This window comes from Rhinoderma darwinii, chromosome 1 (assembly GCF_050947455.1).
Source record: "Rhinoderma darwinii isolate aRhiDar2 chromosome 1, aRhiDar2.hap1, whole genome shotgun sequence".
In the NCBI taxonomy this organism is placed as follows: domain Eukaryota; kingdom Metazoa; phylum Chordata; class Amphibia; order Anura; family Rhinodermatidae; genus Rhinoderma; species Rhinoderma darwinii.
In genome coordinates, this window is record NC_134687.1 from 283179374 (window position 1) to 283199116 (window position 19743).

A 19743-nucleotide genomic window follows, 5' to 3' on the forward strand; every position below is an offset into this window, starting at 1 on the left:
GAAAAGCAACGAGGGTTCCAAACACCCTCTATCCTCCCCATCTTTCAATTCATCTTCTGAGGATGAACCAATAATAAAGAAAAAGTCTAGGGTGGTTGTGGTTGTGGAATGCAGCACCCAAGCGTTGCCACAGTCACTTAGTGATACTAAGGCTCCTATACATAGCACTAGCTGGCAGGACACCTCCTTCCAAATTATTCACTCAGAGGTGGTACCAGACACCTAAGAGGTGAAAGAATTTGCTCAACTCGCCTTCCGTTCATCTCTAGTGAAGGAAGACGACCTAGTCCTTAGAACTTTTGTGGGAATTCCTGATATTCAGGCATTAATAGCACCTGAAATAGACCCCGCTTTGCATCTTTTACTGGGTCAGCATTCCCTTCTGATAATATTGATAATTGTGACCAGACCCTTAGATATATCCAATTTAAAATATCAGATGCGGTGGGTCCTTTGCTCCTTATGTTATCAAAAGCGAAGCAAGAAGTGTAATTCTCCACAACTCTAAACGCTAAGGCTTTATTATCCTCCAAAATGGCTTTACTAAAAGCGATCTATAGTCTCTCAAAAGCCCTTTCGTGCAGAGAAAGAGATAATCCGGGACAGTCAAAGAGATCCTTTATCAGACCATTCTCCCAGGCAAAAGCAAATCCTTCTAGACCTGGTCCCTCCAAGAAATCCCTGTCAGGTAAGAACACAAACAATCTCTTTGCCTTCAGTTCATACCAATATATGGGAAGAAATCTCCATGGACTGTTGGGTCACAAATATAATGAAGCATGGCCTTACGTTGCCACTTTGTTCTTATCCCTTCCAAGTTCTCCACTAAGAGTTTCTTGGATATGGTGTTGGAACTAGCCCTTTCTCAGGGAAAGATATCTCTAGCCGCACCAGGTGAAAAGAGCTGGATAAGCCACATCTGTTACACCCACAGCTCTATTAAGCACCTTAGCTCAAACACTGTGCAGGTCAGTAAGAAATTCAATTAATGAACAAATTTCAAGTTTGTGGCAAAAATGTTCACTACAGTATTCTCAAGATTTTCCTTCCAGGTATTAAAGAAACCTGACACAAGTTTTTAGACTCCTAAACTGCCACCATGCTATTATACTAGATGGTCATAGTATTATAAAAATGCCTCTCGTTCTCCCTCCCTAACAAGGTTGACTTTCCTAGACTGAAGTTTACTTCATACTCTCAGGATCCTTACCTGTGTACTACTGGCTTCAACTCCACGTTCAGTTCTCAACCATTCCAGATGGGGCAGACATCTGTTAGACCTTATCTTAACTGCTGTATAACCTTCCTTTGTAGCATCAAATAATGTTACCTATCATGTTTCCATGCTTCATTTATCTCCCGCTTGGTTATCGGGGATTTGGACTAGCCATCTTGCCTCATTGGAAAAATTCTGAGGAGAGTTCCCACTCTCTCGCGAGAACTCCTCCGGGATGACTGCGGCTGCTATGGCTGCCGCGATCGCATCTAAGACGGCCCGGGGAGGCTGCCGCCTGCACCCGTTAGCTGTTGCTAGGTGGCTCTCCTTTCCCCTAGAACAAATACAGTTTGAAGGTCATAGATTCCTTCAAACTCTTCTTTCTCATTTCATTACACAGTCCTTTACATCCTTTACATAGTAGAAAGCACCATTACTTTCATCCCTGGACTCTACAAAATAGGTATATGGCAATATTTATTACACAGTTATCACTTTCATTCAAAACAACAGATAATTTTCAACATTTTGACAAAGTTAATATCTTTTTCCCAGCTTTCTTAGTCAGATCATAGCAAAATACATAGCAAATTAATATAGCCTTAGTAAAAGAAATGTTACAAACAGCACTTGTACCAGTAATCAGAACTTTAAGTCTCTTGGTATATCCCTTAACTTGTACAGGGAGCCATAGATAGATCATCTGACCTCTTATGATATGCTGTAGGTTGCTAAACTTGCCTCATATGGGGGTGGCTGTGATAATAAACCTCTACTTATCAATATTTTAGCATCTGAAGGTGTAGGGATGAGGGTTTGTCTAATTTGGAGATTTCCTAGAACTTAGAATGTTTTAGGGTTGGTGTAATCATTTATTTCCCCAATTGTAAAGTCAGCGATCAAGGCAAAAATTATTATGGCCTTGATGGATAACCATCTACAGTACAATGCTTAAAGGCAAATGGGGTACTGTATTCAGCATAAAGATTAGAAATGCATAGGCATGGAACGGAGCAGAAACCTGCGAGGACTGATCTGACTAAGACACCTATTCATCTTTGCAGCAAAACCCTTATTTTGTTGCAATAATTCCTGGTGAAGACTCATTAGACTTCTCCCTTCAGTTCAGCCAGTGTCAATCCTTAATGATACAGGTCATCCACCCTCTGACTATCTCTTACAGTAGGCAGTTCTTAGCATTTAACACCTAAGACTACTTAGAGGCAGCAGCAGAGAGAAGACATCTTACCATTATTGATTGTTCTGTTCAAGCAGCTTTATGTCTAATAAATGCCTAAGCCATTATCCAAATGTCACTGCAGCAGGTCCTTCTAAGTGAGTCATTTGAGTAAAGTCAGTATTCTGTAATAAAGCATAATCCAATGTATTGAAATTAAATAGACAGCACATATCAAGTGACCTTCTCTGTGAGACAGCAGTCATTTGCCGTGGGAAGGCATAGTAGTGTTCACAGTGAATCACAGCAAATGTTAAATGGCATCTCAAAGCCTTTGACATCCCAAAGCTAAGTTATTTTCAGATAATCTGAGTTTCTTTTGACTATAGTATTGGCGGTATTTCCTTACCTTTTGGTGCAGTCTATTCTTGGGTGAGAAAGAATGGTGTTTTCCTTTAGAAGATTAAGTTCTTATTAAAACAAACTACTTAAGAAGTGATTGTCTTTTATAAATGAATAAAGTTGTTATCCTGTTATACTCACGGCTCTATTAAGCACCTTAGCTCAAGCACTGTGCAGGTCATTAAGACATTCAGTTAATGAACAAATTTCAAGTTTGTGGCCAAAATGTTCACTACAGTTTCTCTAGCCCCTAGTTTTGGCCTTAAAGGGAACCTGTCACCAGCATTTCACCTATTGAACTTTACTTATCCCTCACTGGCCGCTGCTGTCAAAAGTTCATTTCTATTATCCCCTTTCCTAAACTTCTCCAGCTGTAAATAACGGTCTTGCCCAAATTCTTCAGTTCTGAGAAATATCCCACATGTGGCCCTAGTGTGCTTATGGACTGAAACACAGGCCTCCGAAGCAAAGGAGAACCTAGTAGATTTTGAGGCCTCCTTTTTATTAGGCACCATGCCCGGTTTGAAGAGGTCCTGTGGTGCCAAAACAGTGGAAACCCCCCAAAAGTGACCCTATTTGGCAAACTACACCCCTCAATGAACTTAGGGGTATAGTGGGCATTTAGATCCCACAGGTTTTTTGCTGCATTTTGTGGAATTAGCCTGTGCAATTGAAAATCACATTTTTCCGATAAAAGGTACGAATTTTTAATTTTGACAAGGAATAAAGGAGAAAAAGCACCTCCAACATTTGTAAAGCAATTTCTCCCGATTACGGCAATACCCCATATGTGGTCATAAACTGCTGGTTGGACAAACGGCAGGGCTCAGAAAGGTAGGAGCGCTATTTGGCATGTAGATTTTGCTGGATTGGTTTCTGGGCGCCATGTCGCATTTGCAGAGCTTCTGAGGTACCAGTACAGGGGAAACCCCTTAAAAAGGCGATACCATATGTTTATAGTTTTTTTTATGTCTTATGGCGTTTGCAAAATAAAATACTTTTTATAAAAAATAATTTACTTATTGTGTTGCCATATTCTAAGAGCCATAACTTTTTTATTTTTCCATCAATAAAGCGGTGTGAGGACTTGTTTTTTGCATAACGAACTGTAGTTTCGATCAGTACTATTTTTAGGTACATGCGAATTTTTTATCTATTTTTATTCCATTTTTTAGGAGGTGAAGTGACCCAAAAATTGTGATTCTGGAAAGGTTTATTATGATTTTTTTTATGGCGTTCACCGCACGAGATAGATAACTAAATAACTAAATACTTTTGTAGTTCATGCCGTTACGGACGCGGCGATACCAACTATGTATAGTTTATTTGTTTTTATTAATAATAAAGGACTGATAAGGGAAAAAGGGGGATTTTTACTTTTTATTACTTTTTATTACTTTTAAAACTTTATTTTTACACAACTTTTGTTTACTTTTTTACTTTGTCCCACTAGGGGACTTGAGGGCAGGAGGCCATGCGTAGTGCAGTGTATTAGAGCTGTCAGCTACTCATCTGGACCCACTAGGCTTCCGTAGATGGCATAGCCGGACACCATTATTAGGCCTTCCGTTGCCATAGCCACCATCGCCGCCATGTAGTGGCTTCTAAGGGGTTAATCAGCGGGGACACCATGATCGGTCCCCGCTGAAGGAGCTGCGGTAACTGCTGTACGAGACAGCAGTTGTCACAACTCTTGTATGTGCCGGGAGGACGGCCGAATTGCAGGATCCTCTCGTGACGTACTATTAGGTCATGGAGCGCGAACGATGCAGTTACCATGACCTAATGGTACGTCCAGGAGCGGGAAGGGGTTAAGATTTTCCTTCCAAATATTGAAAGAAACATGTCACAAGTTTTTAGACTCCTAAACTGAATGTTACAGTGGACGGTGATAGTATTATAAAAATGCCCCCGTATAATTTCCCCCGATGCTGCATAATGTATAAAATGAACTTATTACATATGTTCAAGAGTCATCTGGGAGGTGCCACTGTCCTGAATCATGCCACTATCCTGAAGAGTCATGCTGTCCCGCCCCTAAACATGCCCTTCCTTATTTGACTGACGTTCCACAGGCTGTGATATGTCATTACAAACCAGCTCCTGACTCTTGGCATTGCAGAAAGTGATCTTAGGCTATACTTATGTCACTTACAGAGGCAGTTTTGAACAGAAGATAGGCGATTTTTATGTGCCACGCCCTTCAGCACTCGGTGGCCCCGCTTTGTGAGTTTGTGTGTTCTACTGCTTTGTGGCTGAGCTGTTGTCACTCCTAGATGTTTCCATGTCACAATAATAGCTCTTACAGTTAATTGGGGCAAATCTAACAGATCAGAAATCTCACAAACTGGCTTGTGGCATCCTATGTTGCTGGTGCCAGTACTGTTAATATATCAGTTGATATACTGAATTGGATGAATGTAGATATGGTCCAAGCTAAATTAAATAAAATAAATGTGCACAAGGCCCCGGGACCAGATGGGTTACACCCTAGAGTTCTTAAAGAGCTTAGTTCCCCCTTTTCATAATATTCAGAGATTCTCTAGTGACTGCTATAGTGCCAAGGGATTGGCGCAGGGCAAATGTGGTGCCTATTTTCCAAAAGGGCTCTAGGTCTTCCCCGGGTAATTATAGACCAGTAAGCTTAACATCCATCGTGGGGAAAATGTTTGAGGGGCTATTGAGGGACTATATACAGGATTATGTGACAAAAAAAATAGTATTATAAGTGACAGCCAGCACGGTTTTACTAAGGACAGAAGTTTTCAAAGTAACCTGATATGTTTTTATGAAGAGGTGAGCAGAAGCCTAGACAGAGGGGCCGCTGTGGATATAGTGTTTTTGGACTTTGCAAAGGCATTTGACACTGTCCCTCATAGACGTCTAATGGGTAAATTAAGGACTATAGGTTTAGAAAATATAGTTTGTAATTGGATTGAGAATTGACTCAAGGACCGTATCCAGAGAGTTGTGGTCAATGATTCCTACTCTGAATGGTTCCCGGTTATAAGTGGTGTACCCCAGGGTTTAGTGCTGGGACCACTATTATTCAACTTATTTATTAATGATATAGAGGATGGGATTAATAGCACTATTTCTATTTTTGCAGATGACACCAAGCTATTTAATATAGTTCAGTCTATGGAAGATGTTCGTGAATTGCAAGCGGATTTAAACAAACTAAGTGTTTGGGCGTCCAGTTGGCAAATTAAGTTTAATGTAGATAAATGTAAAGTTATGCATCTCGGTACCAACAACCTGCATGCATCATATGTCCTAGGGGGAGCTACACTAGGGGAGTCACTTGTTGAGAAGGATCTGGGTGTATTTGTAAATGACAAGAAGAACCAGTCAGAGTTTGACAGAAAGCCATGACTAAGGACGCAGATCGCATCTGAAACGCGTAGGCACCCGCCTATCCCCTTCAACTAGCCATTTGACTCGGAACAAACACAGATCTATTTTTAATACCCCTTGTTGCTAAATAAAACTTGGAAGAAGTTTTCAATTTTAACAGATATTCCTGGTGTCAGCGCTGGATCCTTTCCTATTTTCTTCTGGTCTTATCCACTACGTGTGCCGACACGAGGACCCGAGCGCTACAGACAGTGTGACTACTATACTTAGGTGAGCTGGAGGATCCCTCCTTTTTTCTATTCTGTGTTTGTAAATCATAAACTAAATAACAGCATGCAGTGTCAATCAGCTGCTTCAAAGGCCAGCAGGATATTGTCGTGTATTAAAAGAGGCATGGACTCGCGGGACAGGGATGTAATATTGCCACTTTACAAAGCATTAGTGAGGCCTCATCTAGAATATGCAGTTCAGTTCTGGGCTCCAGTTCATAGAAAGGATGCCCTGGAGTTGGAAGAAATACAAAGAAGAGCAACGAAGCTAATAAGGGGCATGGAGAATCTAAGTTATGAGGAAAGATTAAAATAATTAAACCTATTTAGCCTTGAAAAAAGACGACTAAGGGGGGACATGATTAATTTATATAAATATATTAATGGCACATACAAAAAATCTGGTGAAATCCTGTTCCATGTAAAACCCCCTCAAAAAACAAGGGGGCACTCCCTCCGTCTGGAGAAAAAAAGTTTCAAACTGCAGAGGCGACAAGCCTTCTTTAGGGCGGATTCACATGAACGTGAATTGCGTCCGTGCAGGCCGCTTGTTTTTCACGCGGCACGCATGGACCAATAGAAGTCTATGGGGCAGTACAGACAGTCCGTGCTTTTTGCGCGACACGTTCAATATCTAGGCGAATTTCGCGCATCACGCTCCCATTGAAGTCAATTGTTGCGTGAAAACCAGGCAGGTCGCACGGAAGCACTTCCGTGCGAACTGCCTGTTTCGCGCAACAGCTGTCAAAAGGATGAATGTAAACAGAAAAGCACGCGTGTCATAATGATGGCGGCTGCGCGAAAAGCACGCAGCCGCGCATCATATGATGCTGTCTAGAACTGTGAATCTATGGAATAGTCTACCGCAGGAGATGGTCACAGCAGGGACAGTGGATGGCTTTAAAAAAGGGTTAGATAATTTTCTAGAACAAAAAAGTATTAGCTCGTATGTGTAGAAAATTTTCCCTTCCCTTTTCCCGTCCCCTGGTTGAACTTAATGGACATGTGTCTTTTTTCAGCCGTACTAACTATGTAACTATTACAGTGCCACCGTTAAAATCACTGAGCTGTTCAGTACAACCCATTCTACTAGCAATGTTTGTCTATGGAGATTGCATGGCTGTGTGCTTGATTTTATGTATCTGTTTGCAATGGTTGTAGCTTAAGCGCCTGAACTAAATAAATAGGAGGGGTGTCTATATAGTGTTTGCTAAAAAGTCTATATTCATTACAATTGTTACACACAAAATAATTGAACGCATGACTATTCTACTTTTGTTACTATGACACACCTAGATCATGACTCAAATAGCCACTTTGTGTTAGAAGTCACATCATTTGTGAAAAGGAGATCAGTTATGGGCGGCCCATCCTAAAGATCCAACTATTTATTACTGAGTTTACCTTGAACATTGTGGGAGCCAGGCGCAGTTGAGAATACTGTGTCATGGCTTTTATGCAGTCACAGTGGCTAGTACTCTTAAAGGGGCATTGTAGTTAGTACTGCTGGGGCATTATAGCTGGCCCTAATGGGGCACTGGGACTGCTATACATGGGGTTCATTGTGTCCAATATTTGTCTGAGGCAATATGGTTGGCATTCAAGGTGGCTATTGTGGCAAGTACTCATAGGGGGCATTATGGCTGACACTTATTGGTGCATTGTGGCTGAAACTCATGGGATGTATTGTGGCTGGTATTCAAGGTGGTGCTGTGGACGTAACTGTAAAGAGGCACTATGGCTGACAGAATAAAGGTACTGCTATGAAGGAGTGGGGGCACAGTTTGCCTTAGGCCCCAAAAGAGTTTGTCCTGCCCATTTCTCCAAACATAAAACTAAAGCTGCACAACATAACAATGTTAAAAATCTGGAGTGGCCAAAAAGAGTCCAAAAGCCAAAGAGTGCCCCAAAACAGATGAGGGCACAAAGTATAGTCAAAACATGCCTTACGGCAATCACTTTAGTATTAATGACATTCTCAAGTCAATTAATTGTCTCCTTCTTTATATACTTGGATGGCTTCAGACCATTGCCTTCAAAAATGCAGACAGAGATAACAGTTGTGTCACTTCATAAGAGGACTATCTATAGTTGTGAAGGATCAGTAGCAGAGGGGTATAGTGTAATGAAAGAATATATACAGTAATTTATATGGCAGCTGTGCTCCACCTTTGCCTTTGTGAATCATGCCGCTCCAGAAATACTTGTAAACGATGGATGTAGAGCACTTTAGTCTTCATTGACCCTAACAATGAGGAGATTAAGATTGATAGTAAATGGATGTAAGAGGAAGATAACCTCTCTGCCACTCAGATAACAATGTTTGAAGTCAGGTAATGTTGCATCAGAACTTGGATTACCTTCTGCATTATTTTTAGATTTACCCTAATGTTGCTTAGAAATAATTTGTTATGCGCTTCAATGAATTTGACCTATGGCTTGTAGCTTTGGTACAGCTGCATAGAGATCATTCAGGAATTATTTTGTGTCTTTTGTGTTTTCTTTGTTATTCTTGGGATTTGCTGTCATTCGTTCACTCCGCCTAAAGAATTTATATTGCTTTAACCCAATGGACATATCACCGTCATTACACTTTTTGTTGTACCTGTTAGTGACCCTTGATGGTATGGTGAATTACCATTCAGGGAAAAGATAACAGGTCATGCTACTCAGTGCTAAAGGGAATTAACCTTTACATTGCTAATAACAATGTATACATATCTATTTCATGTAACTGTTAAATACATTATTCTTGGTGAGTAGACACACATGCATGTATGATATTTTCTAATGTATCCCTTAATCACATTATATAGGATCATATCCAGATCACATTAACATTTACTAAATATCAGTAAGGCCTTATTCAGACGAACGTGGGGAAACTCTGAAGTGAAAAACTGACGTTTTTCACGTCCGCCTGGTCCCCGTGCAGGTCCCGTTTTCACAGATCCCCATACAGTTAAGTCTGTAAAGAAAATAGGACATGTTCTATTTTTCAACGGACCCTTCACACGGTCCGTTGAAACAATGGCCGTGTGAACAGCCCCATTGAAATACATGCATCCGTGTGGCGGCTGTTGTTTTAACGGCCATCACTTTTTTGGGCGTTTTCACAATGTTTTTATAGGTAAAAAACCCTGCTGTGAAATGTTACTTAAAAGTCTATAGTGAATTATTGAATAGGCTACATAAAAAGCGTTTTGGTTTGTGGCTTTTTTGTGGTTTTTGGTGTCAGTGTGTTTTTTCAAAATGTGCATGCGCTTAGTATGGAGTTTTTTTTAGAAATAGCAGAAAAAAACGCATGTTCAAAAGGTTACAAAGTAAAAAAACGCATATAAAAATGCCAGAAATAAACACGTTACATTAAAAAAAAATGCTACCTTTTTCATGTGTGCGTTTTTCATGCAGTATAAAATGCCAGATGCTAACATACAATGAGGGATATTTATAAAAACTAGTACAAGGGTAAGGCCCCATTCACACGTTCCAGTTTTCATACGGATTCCGTGATGAAATCTGCATGAAATCAGCCTCCCTTTGGCTTCAATGGGAAATTCATGTCTCTGTGTGATAATTTTCCACTGAAAAGTCTTGGTGGTCTAAATTGTTTGTGTTGGAATACACGGCCCGGCCGCCATCTTTATTAATGGTTTGCTGCGCCAGGACAACAGAGCCAGGACAAAACAGTGTGGCTATACCATGTCTTAATGCTGAGGGCCTCTTGTATAAAACATGAAAAAACAAAATGAAGGACCCAGGTAGCTGGTGGGCTGCAATACAAACAAGACACATCAATATTGCCAAAGGCAAAAAGATTAGCCCTTGTTTCCCAGGTACCTATTAAATGCTTACTAGTATTAAACGTATAACTTTATTTAGAAATAACTAATCAGCAAACAAGTAAAGATTAAAAGCGCAATGTGAGCTGAAAGTCCCAATATAGCAATATGACGTTAGTGTAGTAATATACCACACTGCCTGTTTGCGATAGCTGAAATAGCGACTGCAGGCTGCTTAGCAAAGGACTTAAGTTTAACAGAACACATTATATTTTAAAATAAGAAAAGCCCTCCGGGGGCTTCAGCTCACATTGCGCTTTTAATCTTTACTTCTTGTATAAAACGGCTGCTGTTCCCACCAATAGTGTTCAGTGTTTGTGTAGAATAAGAGGAACCTAGCTAGAGAGAGAGCTGTTGGGACAAGTGATAGGGAGCAAACTGAAAATGCTGCTGAATCTGCTTGTGTGCGACAACACAAGCTGGTAGACCGTAGTCTGTGGGTACTGGAGTTTATTTCGGTAGACGGGCAGGAGCATCCCTGTGTGTGAGGTGTTGTGTCAGCTGTGTCAGCTGTGGTCGGTGGGTGACGGGAAGTATCCTCCCCAGTGGAGAAGTGCAGTCAGTTGGGGCCTTGTGGGCCTGAATTTACCGAACATCCCTTGCATAAGAGAGGACCGCCAGCCCGAACCGCCATTTCTAGGATTCTGTGCATCAGATATATTTGCCTGCTACGACCAGGGGTGTTTACTCCAGCTTAGTAAAGTTTTTGTTGCCACGAGCTCCTGGTCTCCATTCTATCTCTTCCGCAACAAAGCTGCAAGACCCGTAGACCATCACGGGCGCTCACCCTTTTACGCAATCTCCCCCACTCCCATGAGGCACACCTTAACCAAATGGCCTGTCAATGCCTATTTAGGTACCATGTTTGGGCCCTTTTTGTTTTTGCAACACCACAGTGAGATTCCTGCCCATAAATACAAGGATATGATGCATGCCGTTGCATTGGATTGTACACCCAACTCCTGTCAGAAACCTCTTTTGATTGGCCTCTGATTTTTTGGCGAAATTGAAAGAGATTATGAGGATGGAGTACCTCACGTCTTGTTCTCAGAGGGGCTCACCTTCAACTTGCTAAAACTGGTTGGCTTTCCAGGATACAACTAATTGCACTGCCCTGACTTCCTTTTCTCCTTCCCTGACTCTACACCTTTTTTTCCTTTTCTTCCTTTTTGCCTTTTTTTTTAATCCGTCTTATTCTCTATTTCATCGGGGGTGATTATACTTTTTACACTTGATTAAACTTTTTTTGGCCATTTTCTTTGTGATTTTCAGAAAACTTCTCTCTGGCAATTGGAGGCAGGCATTCCATCTGCATATACATGTCGTACTTTGATGCTTACGATTTATTATTGTCTTAACTCCTTAATGACCAGGCCTGTTTGGGCCTTAATGACTAAACCATTTTTTTCATCCTCACATTCCAAGAGCTATAACTTTCTTTTTCTTTCTGTTAATGTAGCTGTATAAGGAATTTTTTTTTCACGGAACGAGTTGTGTTTTCCAATGGCACTAGTTTGGAGTACATATATTTTATTGTCTAGCTTTTATTCGTTTTTGTTTTGGAAGGGAGTATAAAAAAAACAGCAATTCTGCTACATTGCCTGTTTTTTTGCTGTTTACCATGTGATAAAAATAACATGATAACTTTTTCTACAGATTGTTACGAATGCAGTGATACCAAACGTGTATAGTTATTTTTACCTTCTAGCACTTTTGCACAATAAAAAACTTTTTCTTTCGTTCTAGTAGTATGATGGTTTCTTTTTTGCGGGATGAGTTGTAGCTTTAATAATTACCATTTTGAGGTACATATCATTTTTTTTGTATAAACTCTTTTTATGAATTCAAATAGGTAAGCAGTTGTATAGAGAGAGAAAACAAGCTTTACATTATTAAGACAGCAGTTAAGGACAACTATCAAATAATACATGACAAGCAGTAGTAACCATCTAGAGAGCATTAACTTCTATTCTCAATAAAGCATAAAGACAAATCATGTATACACACAGGAGCATAAAATGAAGAATACATTGTCAAACAACTGCTGAACATCTGAGTGGGTATGCATCTTCTGTACATCAATGCGAGAATGTTTGTCGTAAACAAAGTTAGAACAAAAACCAAGTAACCGTATTCAACTGCCGTGTTCATAATATGGGTGATGAGGAAGAAGCAAAAAAGGAAACTATCTGCGATGACTCTAATGTAATGTACCCACAAATATGCTTTAATGAAACTGAAATATTAACAAGAGTAAGACAAGGATAAAGCACATTATTAATGTTTTCAGGTAGTAGACAATGGAATTGTATCCCTACAATCTATCCAGGGTTGCCAGACCTGTAGGAAAGAACTCCAATTTTTGTTTTCCCAACACACCAATTCTTCTAACCTGCATAGTTGATGAAATTTGGAGACAAGTTGATCAATGAAGGATGCGGATTAATCTCTCTATTTAGATGGTATCAACAATTTCGCCGCTGTTATTATGTGGGTAGGGAGATTCTTAGAAGAGGGTGTTAGATCTTTTTGTGGCAACCAGAATAGTATAAGATCTTGAGATAAAGTGATGAAAGTAGAACATACCTCAGAAATCAAGGATTCTACCTGCTTCCGAAACAATTGTATTCGAGAGCAGGACCACCATACATGGGAAATGCTACCGGTCTCCCCATTGCGTCTCCAGCAGAGATTCGTGGGTGAAAGATGAATTTTATATAAAAATTCTGTCGTTTTGTACCAGCGCGAAAGTATTTCATACAAATTCTCCTGCATTCTCACGCACCTGGAAAAGCCATGCAAGTGCTTAAGAATATGGGAGGCATCCTTAAGCAAGAAAACTTGGTGCAACTCTATCTCCCGAGGTACATATAATTTTTTGACTAATTTTTATAACCTTTTGTGGGAGGGATGCAAGAAAGACAGCAAATTCGCCAGAATTTTTTTTTTTTAGCTATGTGCTGTATGGTATAAATATGCTTTAACCTACAGATCATTACGATTACCTAGATACCAAATATCTATTTCTTCTTAATAATTTTTTTTTCTGGGGGGTGGTGCTTTTTAGTTTTATTAAATTTTATGAAACTTAGTTTTTGATCTGTTCTTTGATTTCCCACTAAGGGACTTGAAGCAGCAATTCTTTGATCTCTTGTATAATACTTTGGAATGCTTAGTATTCCAAGGCATTATTGCACACTGACAGGCAACCTATTGGGCCATGCCTCTGGCATGTTAATTCATGGGCGACCCACAATTGCGTTGCGGTCACTATTGATCGTGGAATCTAAGAGTTTAAACTGCTAGGATTGGAATTATCTCCGATCCTGGCAGTTGATCTCATGGTTACAGTGGCACCCGCTCGTGACAGATATATTCATCGCTTATCGTTAAGGGGTTGATTGTACTCCTGTACACTGTTTATACAAGTCTGCCCTGTGTGGGGTCGCTTGATGTTACCTCTCTACAGAGTTTATATAATTAAATAATTTATTATATTGCAGGCTGGTATAGAGATATACTACGGTTTTAATAAATGTGTACATTTGTATAAAAACATTGCAGATTACAGGTATAAAAGTTTCCACAATTGAACTGGATTATAATCTACAAAAACAGCTGTCATTGAGGTTAGAGGTGCAGCCCTGATGAAAAAGCTATGCCTGATCCCACCAACTAACTTTGACTTTACATTGTTGGGACTGCAATATCTGCACTCCCTACAGATATATGACTGATTCTGGTCAAATAAACTTTTGTAACGTTGAAAAGCAAAATTCATCTTCTGCTGTTCTAATTATGATTGCGTTTAATTAGATCCAATATTGTATTTATACTACATTGACATTTTATAATTTTGTGTTACCTTTGTGGCAAACTTTTGTTCATTGAGTCATGCCTAGTAAATGTAACTCTAGAGAGATATTACTTCATATTTAGAACATCAGTGCTGTGCTGGATATTGCACATAAAACTTTTTGGTTAATATTAAAAAAACTGCTGATATCTGCTCTGGCACTCTAACGCCATCACCAGTTTGATATTTTAATGACGACACAAATTAAACCTTGGCAGTTAAAGTGATGTTGTAAGTGACCTCATTTAACGACTCAGACAATTCCTGGTCGTGACTCACATCTGAAGGTTTTTTACGAAGCTAGAGTGAAAAAAAAAATCAGGAAATGTCAGCAGACGAAAAGAGTAAAAAGAGGGGGGAATGACAAAAAGGGGGCAGCGGAGGAATAGCAAAGAATGTCTTCTCCAGCTCTGTAGGGCTTGGTAATTTTGGCAACCCATGTGGGCGGGGAAATGAATGGGGCTACAGGCATATTTAGCTTGTCAGTTCTCAGTTGCTCAGACTTGCAAAAGGGTTTTCCTTAACCTGCAAGCTGTCTGTTTCCTTTATACATGCTTCACTTATTTCTCTAGCTCATATAGAAAACCTATATTATAATAAAAGCACATAGACAAGCAACTTCCTTACAGCAGTACATACCAGCGGGGAAAAAAAATTCTTCTGGAATTTACAAGATTCAAGGTGGAATTTATTTTAAGTGCTCAAGTGGATTTAAAAAGCCTTGAAATATGATCACTTTAGTATTCCTATGGATATGCATGTTAATTGTGAACTCCTTGACTCGTAAGTAATATTCTTTGTATTTTTTGTTGGTAATGCATGCACAGGTTTAGGGACAATTTGAAAGCAGTGGTTCTATAAGAGAGCTGTATGTAGCTCTACTATATAATAACATCATTAATACTTGTAGTGATATAATCAAATATGTATAATTCATTTGTGAATTAAAATTTTTGTAGATCTATGTGATAAATTATAAAATATGTGCCATAGATGAATTCAATGTTTTATTTTAATTGCTTGATAAATAGATACCCTGTATAACAAGATATACATATATAGATTTATCTCTAATATATGTATTTATATAAATAATCTGTCTAATATATACAATATATTATATTTTATGATGTATATATACACATATTTATATGTGTATATGTATATATATATATATATATATATGTATATATATATATATATATATATATATATATATATATATATATATATATATATATATATAGAGATAGATATCAATATATCTATATATATATTGAGATATATATATATATATATATATATATATATATATTTATGACAGGGTTTTATATTTTTGAAAGATAGCTGTTTTGTCCAGTATTAATGCTGTAGAAATAAATAAGGTAAAGCACCTGGCATTCTCCTATCATAAAAAAAGATAGAGATGAAAGCACCGGATACAAGAATGTAAATTTAAACAGTAGTGGTACAGCTTTCAGCTGCAACGTAAAGCCTAGAACATATGAAGAGACTACAGTTGTGGAACAGACCTTGTTAAATTGAAAAGGTACGTTCACATAAATCGTTCTGCCTGAGGATTGGCAGTGTTTCCGCTGTGCCTTTAAGACGCTCGCTGGAATTATTGTTTTAAAGGATAGCTAAAATATACAAAGCTAAGAAACACAAGATCACGTGCGTAAACTCACCCTAGTGCAATGATGTGTGTACAAAAATGTTTCTCCAAATGACATCTATATGCACTGAGGATGCAATAGCTGAAGTACAGGCAGAAAGGCTAAAGTGCTATTCTGAGAATTCCTGATTTGACTTGCTTGAAGAAAAGCAGAAAATGTAATCTTTCTAGAGGGTCTCAAGTGGTCAAGCTTTGTATGTGTTACTTGCAGGACTATATTAATTGAGAATCATTGAGCAATGGTATTAGGTAGGAGCTGGACACAGATGATGGGATGCTAGCTGAGCTGCTCAGGAATCTGGTACCTATCTACTGCAATGCTAAATACCCCTAAAAGTGTATTAGTTTCTCAGGCCTCTAGGAAACGATTGACATCTATGTGTTTTCTAAAATCTTGTCTGTGGGGCTGAATTTAATATGGCACGGTCAATATTAAACATCTACATCTAGGTGTTATATTATAGGGGTAGGAGAAAACAATGCACCTTTGCTTTAATAGACATAGGTGCTTATATGTAGGAGTGAAGATTGTGCGGCACACGGGTTACATTATTGTTTTCTAGCCTGGTAATGTGATATGGTATTTAGAAGACGGTGCTACTTATTTGAATAAAACTCAAATCGAAATTCCTTCAGCCACCTTTACCAGCTAAAATATCTTATTGTACTTTGTGCCGGTAAAATAAACTGAATACGTATGTTATTATGTTCATGTGCGGCGAATTCTAATACTGGACTTTATTTTCCAGTCCACTCTGCAAACAGTCAGAGATAGTCAGAGTGGTCATAGGTGAGCATCCCGCAGCAGTTTGCCTTTAAGAAATGATAATGCCTGGTAGAGTTATCATATTGTTACCATTAACACGTCAGACCTAGAGGGTCTGGTTCTGTGCGGAAATATGTAAGATATTTACAAGAAAAGGCGATGCAGTAGGTTTTTAGCATTATGCCACAAATAGCATGGTCAGATTAATGCACTTTACATTACCTGTGAGCTTATTCCTAACTACAGATTAATTCCTAGCATGATTATTCTAAATGTTGTGTGTTGTCATGTGCTTTATTAAAATGTAGCTCAGTTATAATTGTTAACTGGTATGGATGTATTATATACGTGTATAAAATTTACTGGATGAGTGTTTACATACCTTTATATCTATTTTATATACAGTATCTATCTATCTATATATATATATATATATATATATATATATATATATATATATATAGTAAACATATACTATATTAGTCTTAGGCTTATTCCACAGAACATGCACTAAATATACTGCCCATTTTTTACTTGATAATCCGTCTTTTATTGTATGTGAAAGCATGTCAGCAATATAAGAAGTGCATTGCTTAATGAAAACCAACCCATAGATGTTGCTCAGTTCGCTATTTTATACTGGTGGCATTGTATATGCGTTGCAATTTACAAAGCCACATTCCGTGTCACGCTTGTAAAGAGACACAGCCATTACTATTCAGCCTCAAAATGGTGCTGGCCATTCCTTCATACCTGGGAAGCAGTACGGAAATGTGTATTGCTATTGACTTCATTAACTGGTAATGTAACAGCGACACACGGATTATTTTTTCCTATTTTTCTCCCTTGGCCGTGTAAATGAGTGAGGAAATCTAAATATGTTCTTAGCAACTGGAAAAGGGGTGTGAGGTAAAGATTACCAATCTACTATTCATTTGTATTAAGACGCAATAACCTGCTCCCTAGCTGTTAAGTTCACGGTCATATGTTCCTGCCGACCTGCAGGTCTATTTGTCCTGTCAGTTTTTTCTTTCTTTTTTTTCCTTCTCAAGTATAGGGGAAACAGCGAAGGGTGAAATGGGAATTTCTCAAGTTAACCCTAATTAAGTTATTTCCATCTTCATAAGCAATATGTTTACACGTTATTGGCCTGGAGAAAAGGCCGCCAGTGAGTCAGGAAGTCCTGAGTGCATTAACATGATAGAATAAAGGAAATGTAATAATGCAGGCACTACCCTTACGTTTTACATTTCAGTCACTGATTTTACCCGATCATGTACAGTTTCTTGGCCGACATCGCCGTGTTAACGAATGCTGAGTAAAGCTTTAATTTCATTTTCAGCTCAAGTTCTCTATTGTCTGTGAGGACTAACTGCTGGAACAAGGCTCTTTTCTGCTTTAACAAGTGGTCTGCTCCTTGCTATTCAGTGACCAAATTGTAAAAAAAAGAAAAAAAAACAGTTCAACAAAGCAGACCTGGGGTCACATGGAATTGTACGTGTTAAAAACATCTTGTGCTTGTTAAAACCATCGACTTGTTTCTAAATTACCCCGTTTCATCATTAGGAAACCAGCACCGGGGCTCTCAGTATCAAAAATCCTAAACAGAAGTAGAATGCTTTTTCCAAATTAAAGATATTTTTTTTTTTCTTGTGGTCCAAAGTGGCACCAGATGTGATTTGGAATCGTATGTTATTTATTATAGTCTATTGGCTGCTAGATGAGGCAAATACAAAAAACCTGCAGATATATGGTTTCCAATGATTACAGGTAAAATTGGGATCTACAGACCAGGGAGTTTTCGAAATGAATTCCCATGTAAACATTCCAAGATATCAAACTCTGAGCAAATTATGTAAATGTTTGGGACTACAAACTATATACAATTTACTATCACTTTAAGTCTTAAGTGTAACTATTTTGTGACTTTTTTGCAATTTGTTTTCCGAAACTTATAGTTTAACTGAACCTAAACGTCTGTGGAAAAAAATAAAATAATCCAGATTGATATACTTTTACCTATTATGTTAAATTTATCAGTCAAAGGACATTGGGTGGATGATTATTAACTCATTTATAAGACATCTGGGTGTATATTAATTAGTGGTTCTTCTTATTGTAGTCTTTTATGTATGTTTATGTGAAATTACACTAATCTAGATAGTGGGAAGCAGATCAAATTCCATGACAGACCCCGTTTTCATACTCTGGGTTTCTTTTCCTGTAGTGTTCTTTATTCTTTACAACTTGGAGAAAAAAAAACTTCAATGTATACTGTTTATACATATATGACATAATTTTATATAGATTAACAGAAATATAACTGTACTATTGTAATTTTTTGTGTGCTACAGTGTTATTTATCTATGAAAAATACGACATGTATCTTAGAAAACTTGTTGGTAAATCGTACCACAATGCTCACCTTGAAGCCTACCTGAAGATATAATCTATAGCATTGGTCTCCAACCTGTTGCTTTCCAGCTGTTGCAAAATTGCAACTACCTGCATGGGGCTGTCAGGGCATGCGGGGGAGCTACATGTCGGGGGCCACTGCCCTATGGTATACTGAACATTACTGGAACAGACATGCTGGCCAGTAAAATACACATTTCTGGTGATTTATCTACTATCCAGACCTATTGTTATAGAGTCCCACATTAAATGCCAGGCAGATGTCATAACTAGGTTAATTTAATACTTTAACTTTAATAATATATTTTAATTATACCGGTCATTAAAAATAATGCCTTATGTGGTAAATGCTTTTAAGACCATCAATGTAATAATAACGAGTTCCTATATTAATTGAAGGTAACTATAAACATTACTTATTGATATCTTGGAAAACTTTCTAAAATTATCCCAAACTCGATACACTTATGCAGTTTGTGGACATGCTTCCTTCTTACTTTTTTTTATGTAAAGCTTTATTGCAATATTACCGAAAAAAATCAGACATTTTTTCAAGAAAGACATCAGGATGGTGTATGCTAAACAGAATAATGGAATACTATATTAAATTTCAGGCATTGATGTGTGAATTGACCCATGTACTTGTAAAGTCTCAAAGTAGCTGGAGAAACTATGATGGGCACTGTGATATTAATGCTCCTACCAATATAGAGACCCTATTAGGGGTAGCAATGATACATGAGCATGTACTTTATCACCGGAAGCTCC

General features: G+C 38.3%; 1 protein-coding gene across 1 annotated transcript in view; it reads left to right on the forward strand.

Moving 5' to 3' along the window:
• Positions 1-779: 779 nt before the first annotated feature.
• CRLF1 (cytokine receptor like factor 1) overlaps positions 780-19743 on the forward strand; it is a 110197-nt gene continuing 91233 nt past the window's right edge. The window contains exon 1 of the mRNA XM_075854691.1: positions 780-968. Coding sequence (XP_075710806.1) covers positions 780-968 — 189 coding nt within the window. The remainder of the gene's footprint in view (positions 969-19743) is intronic.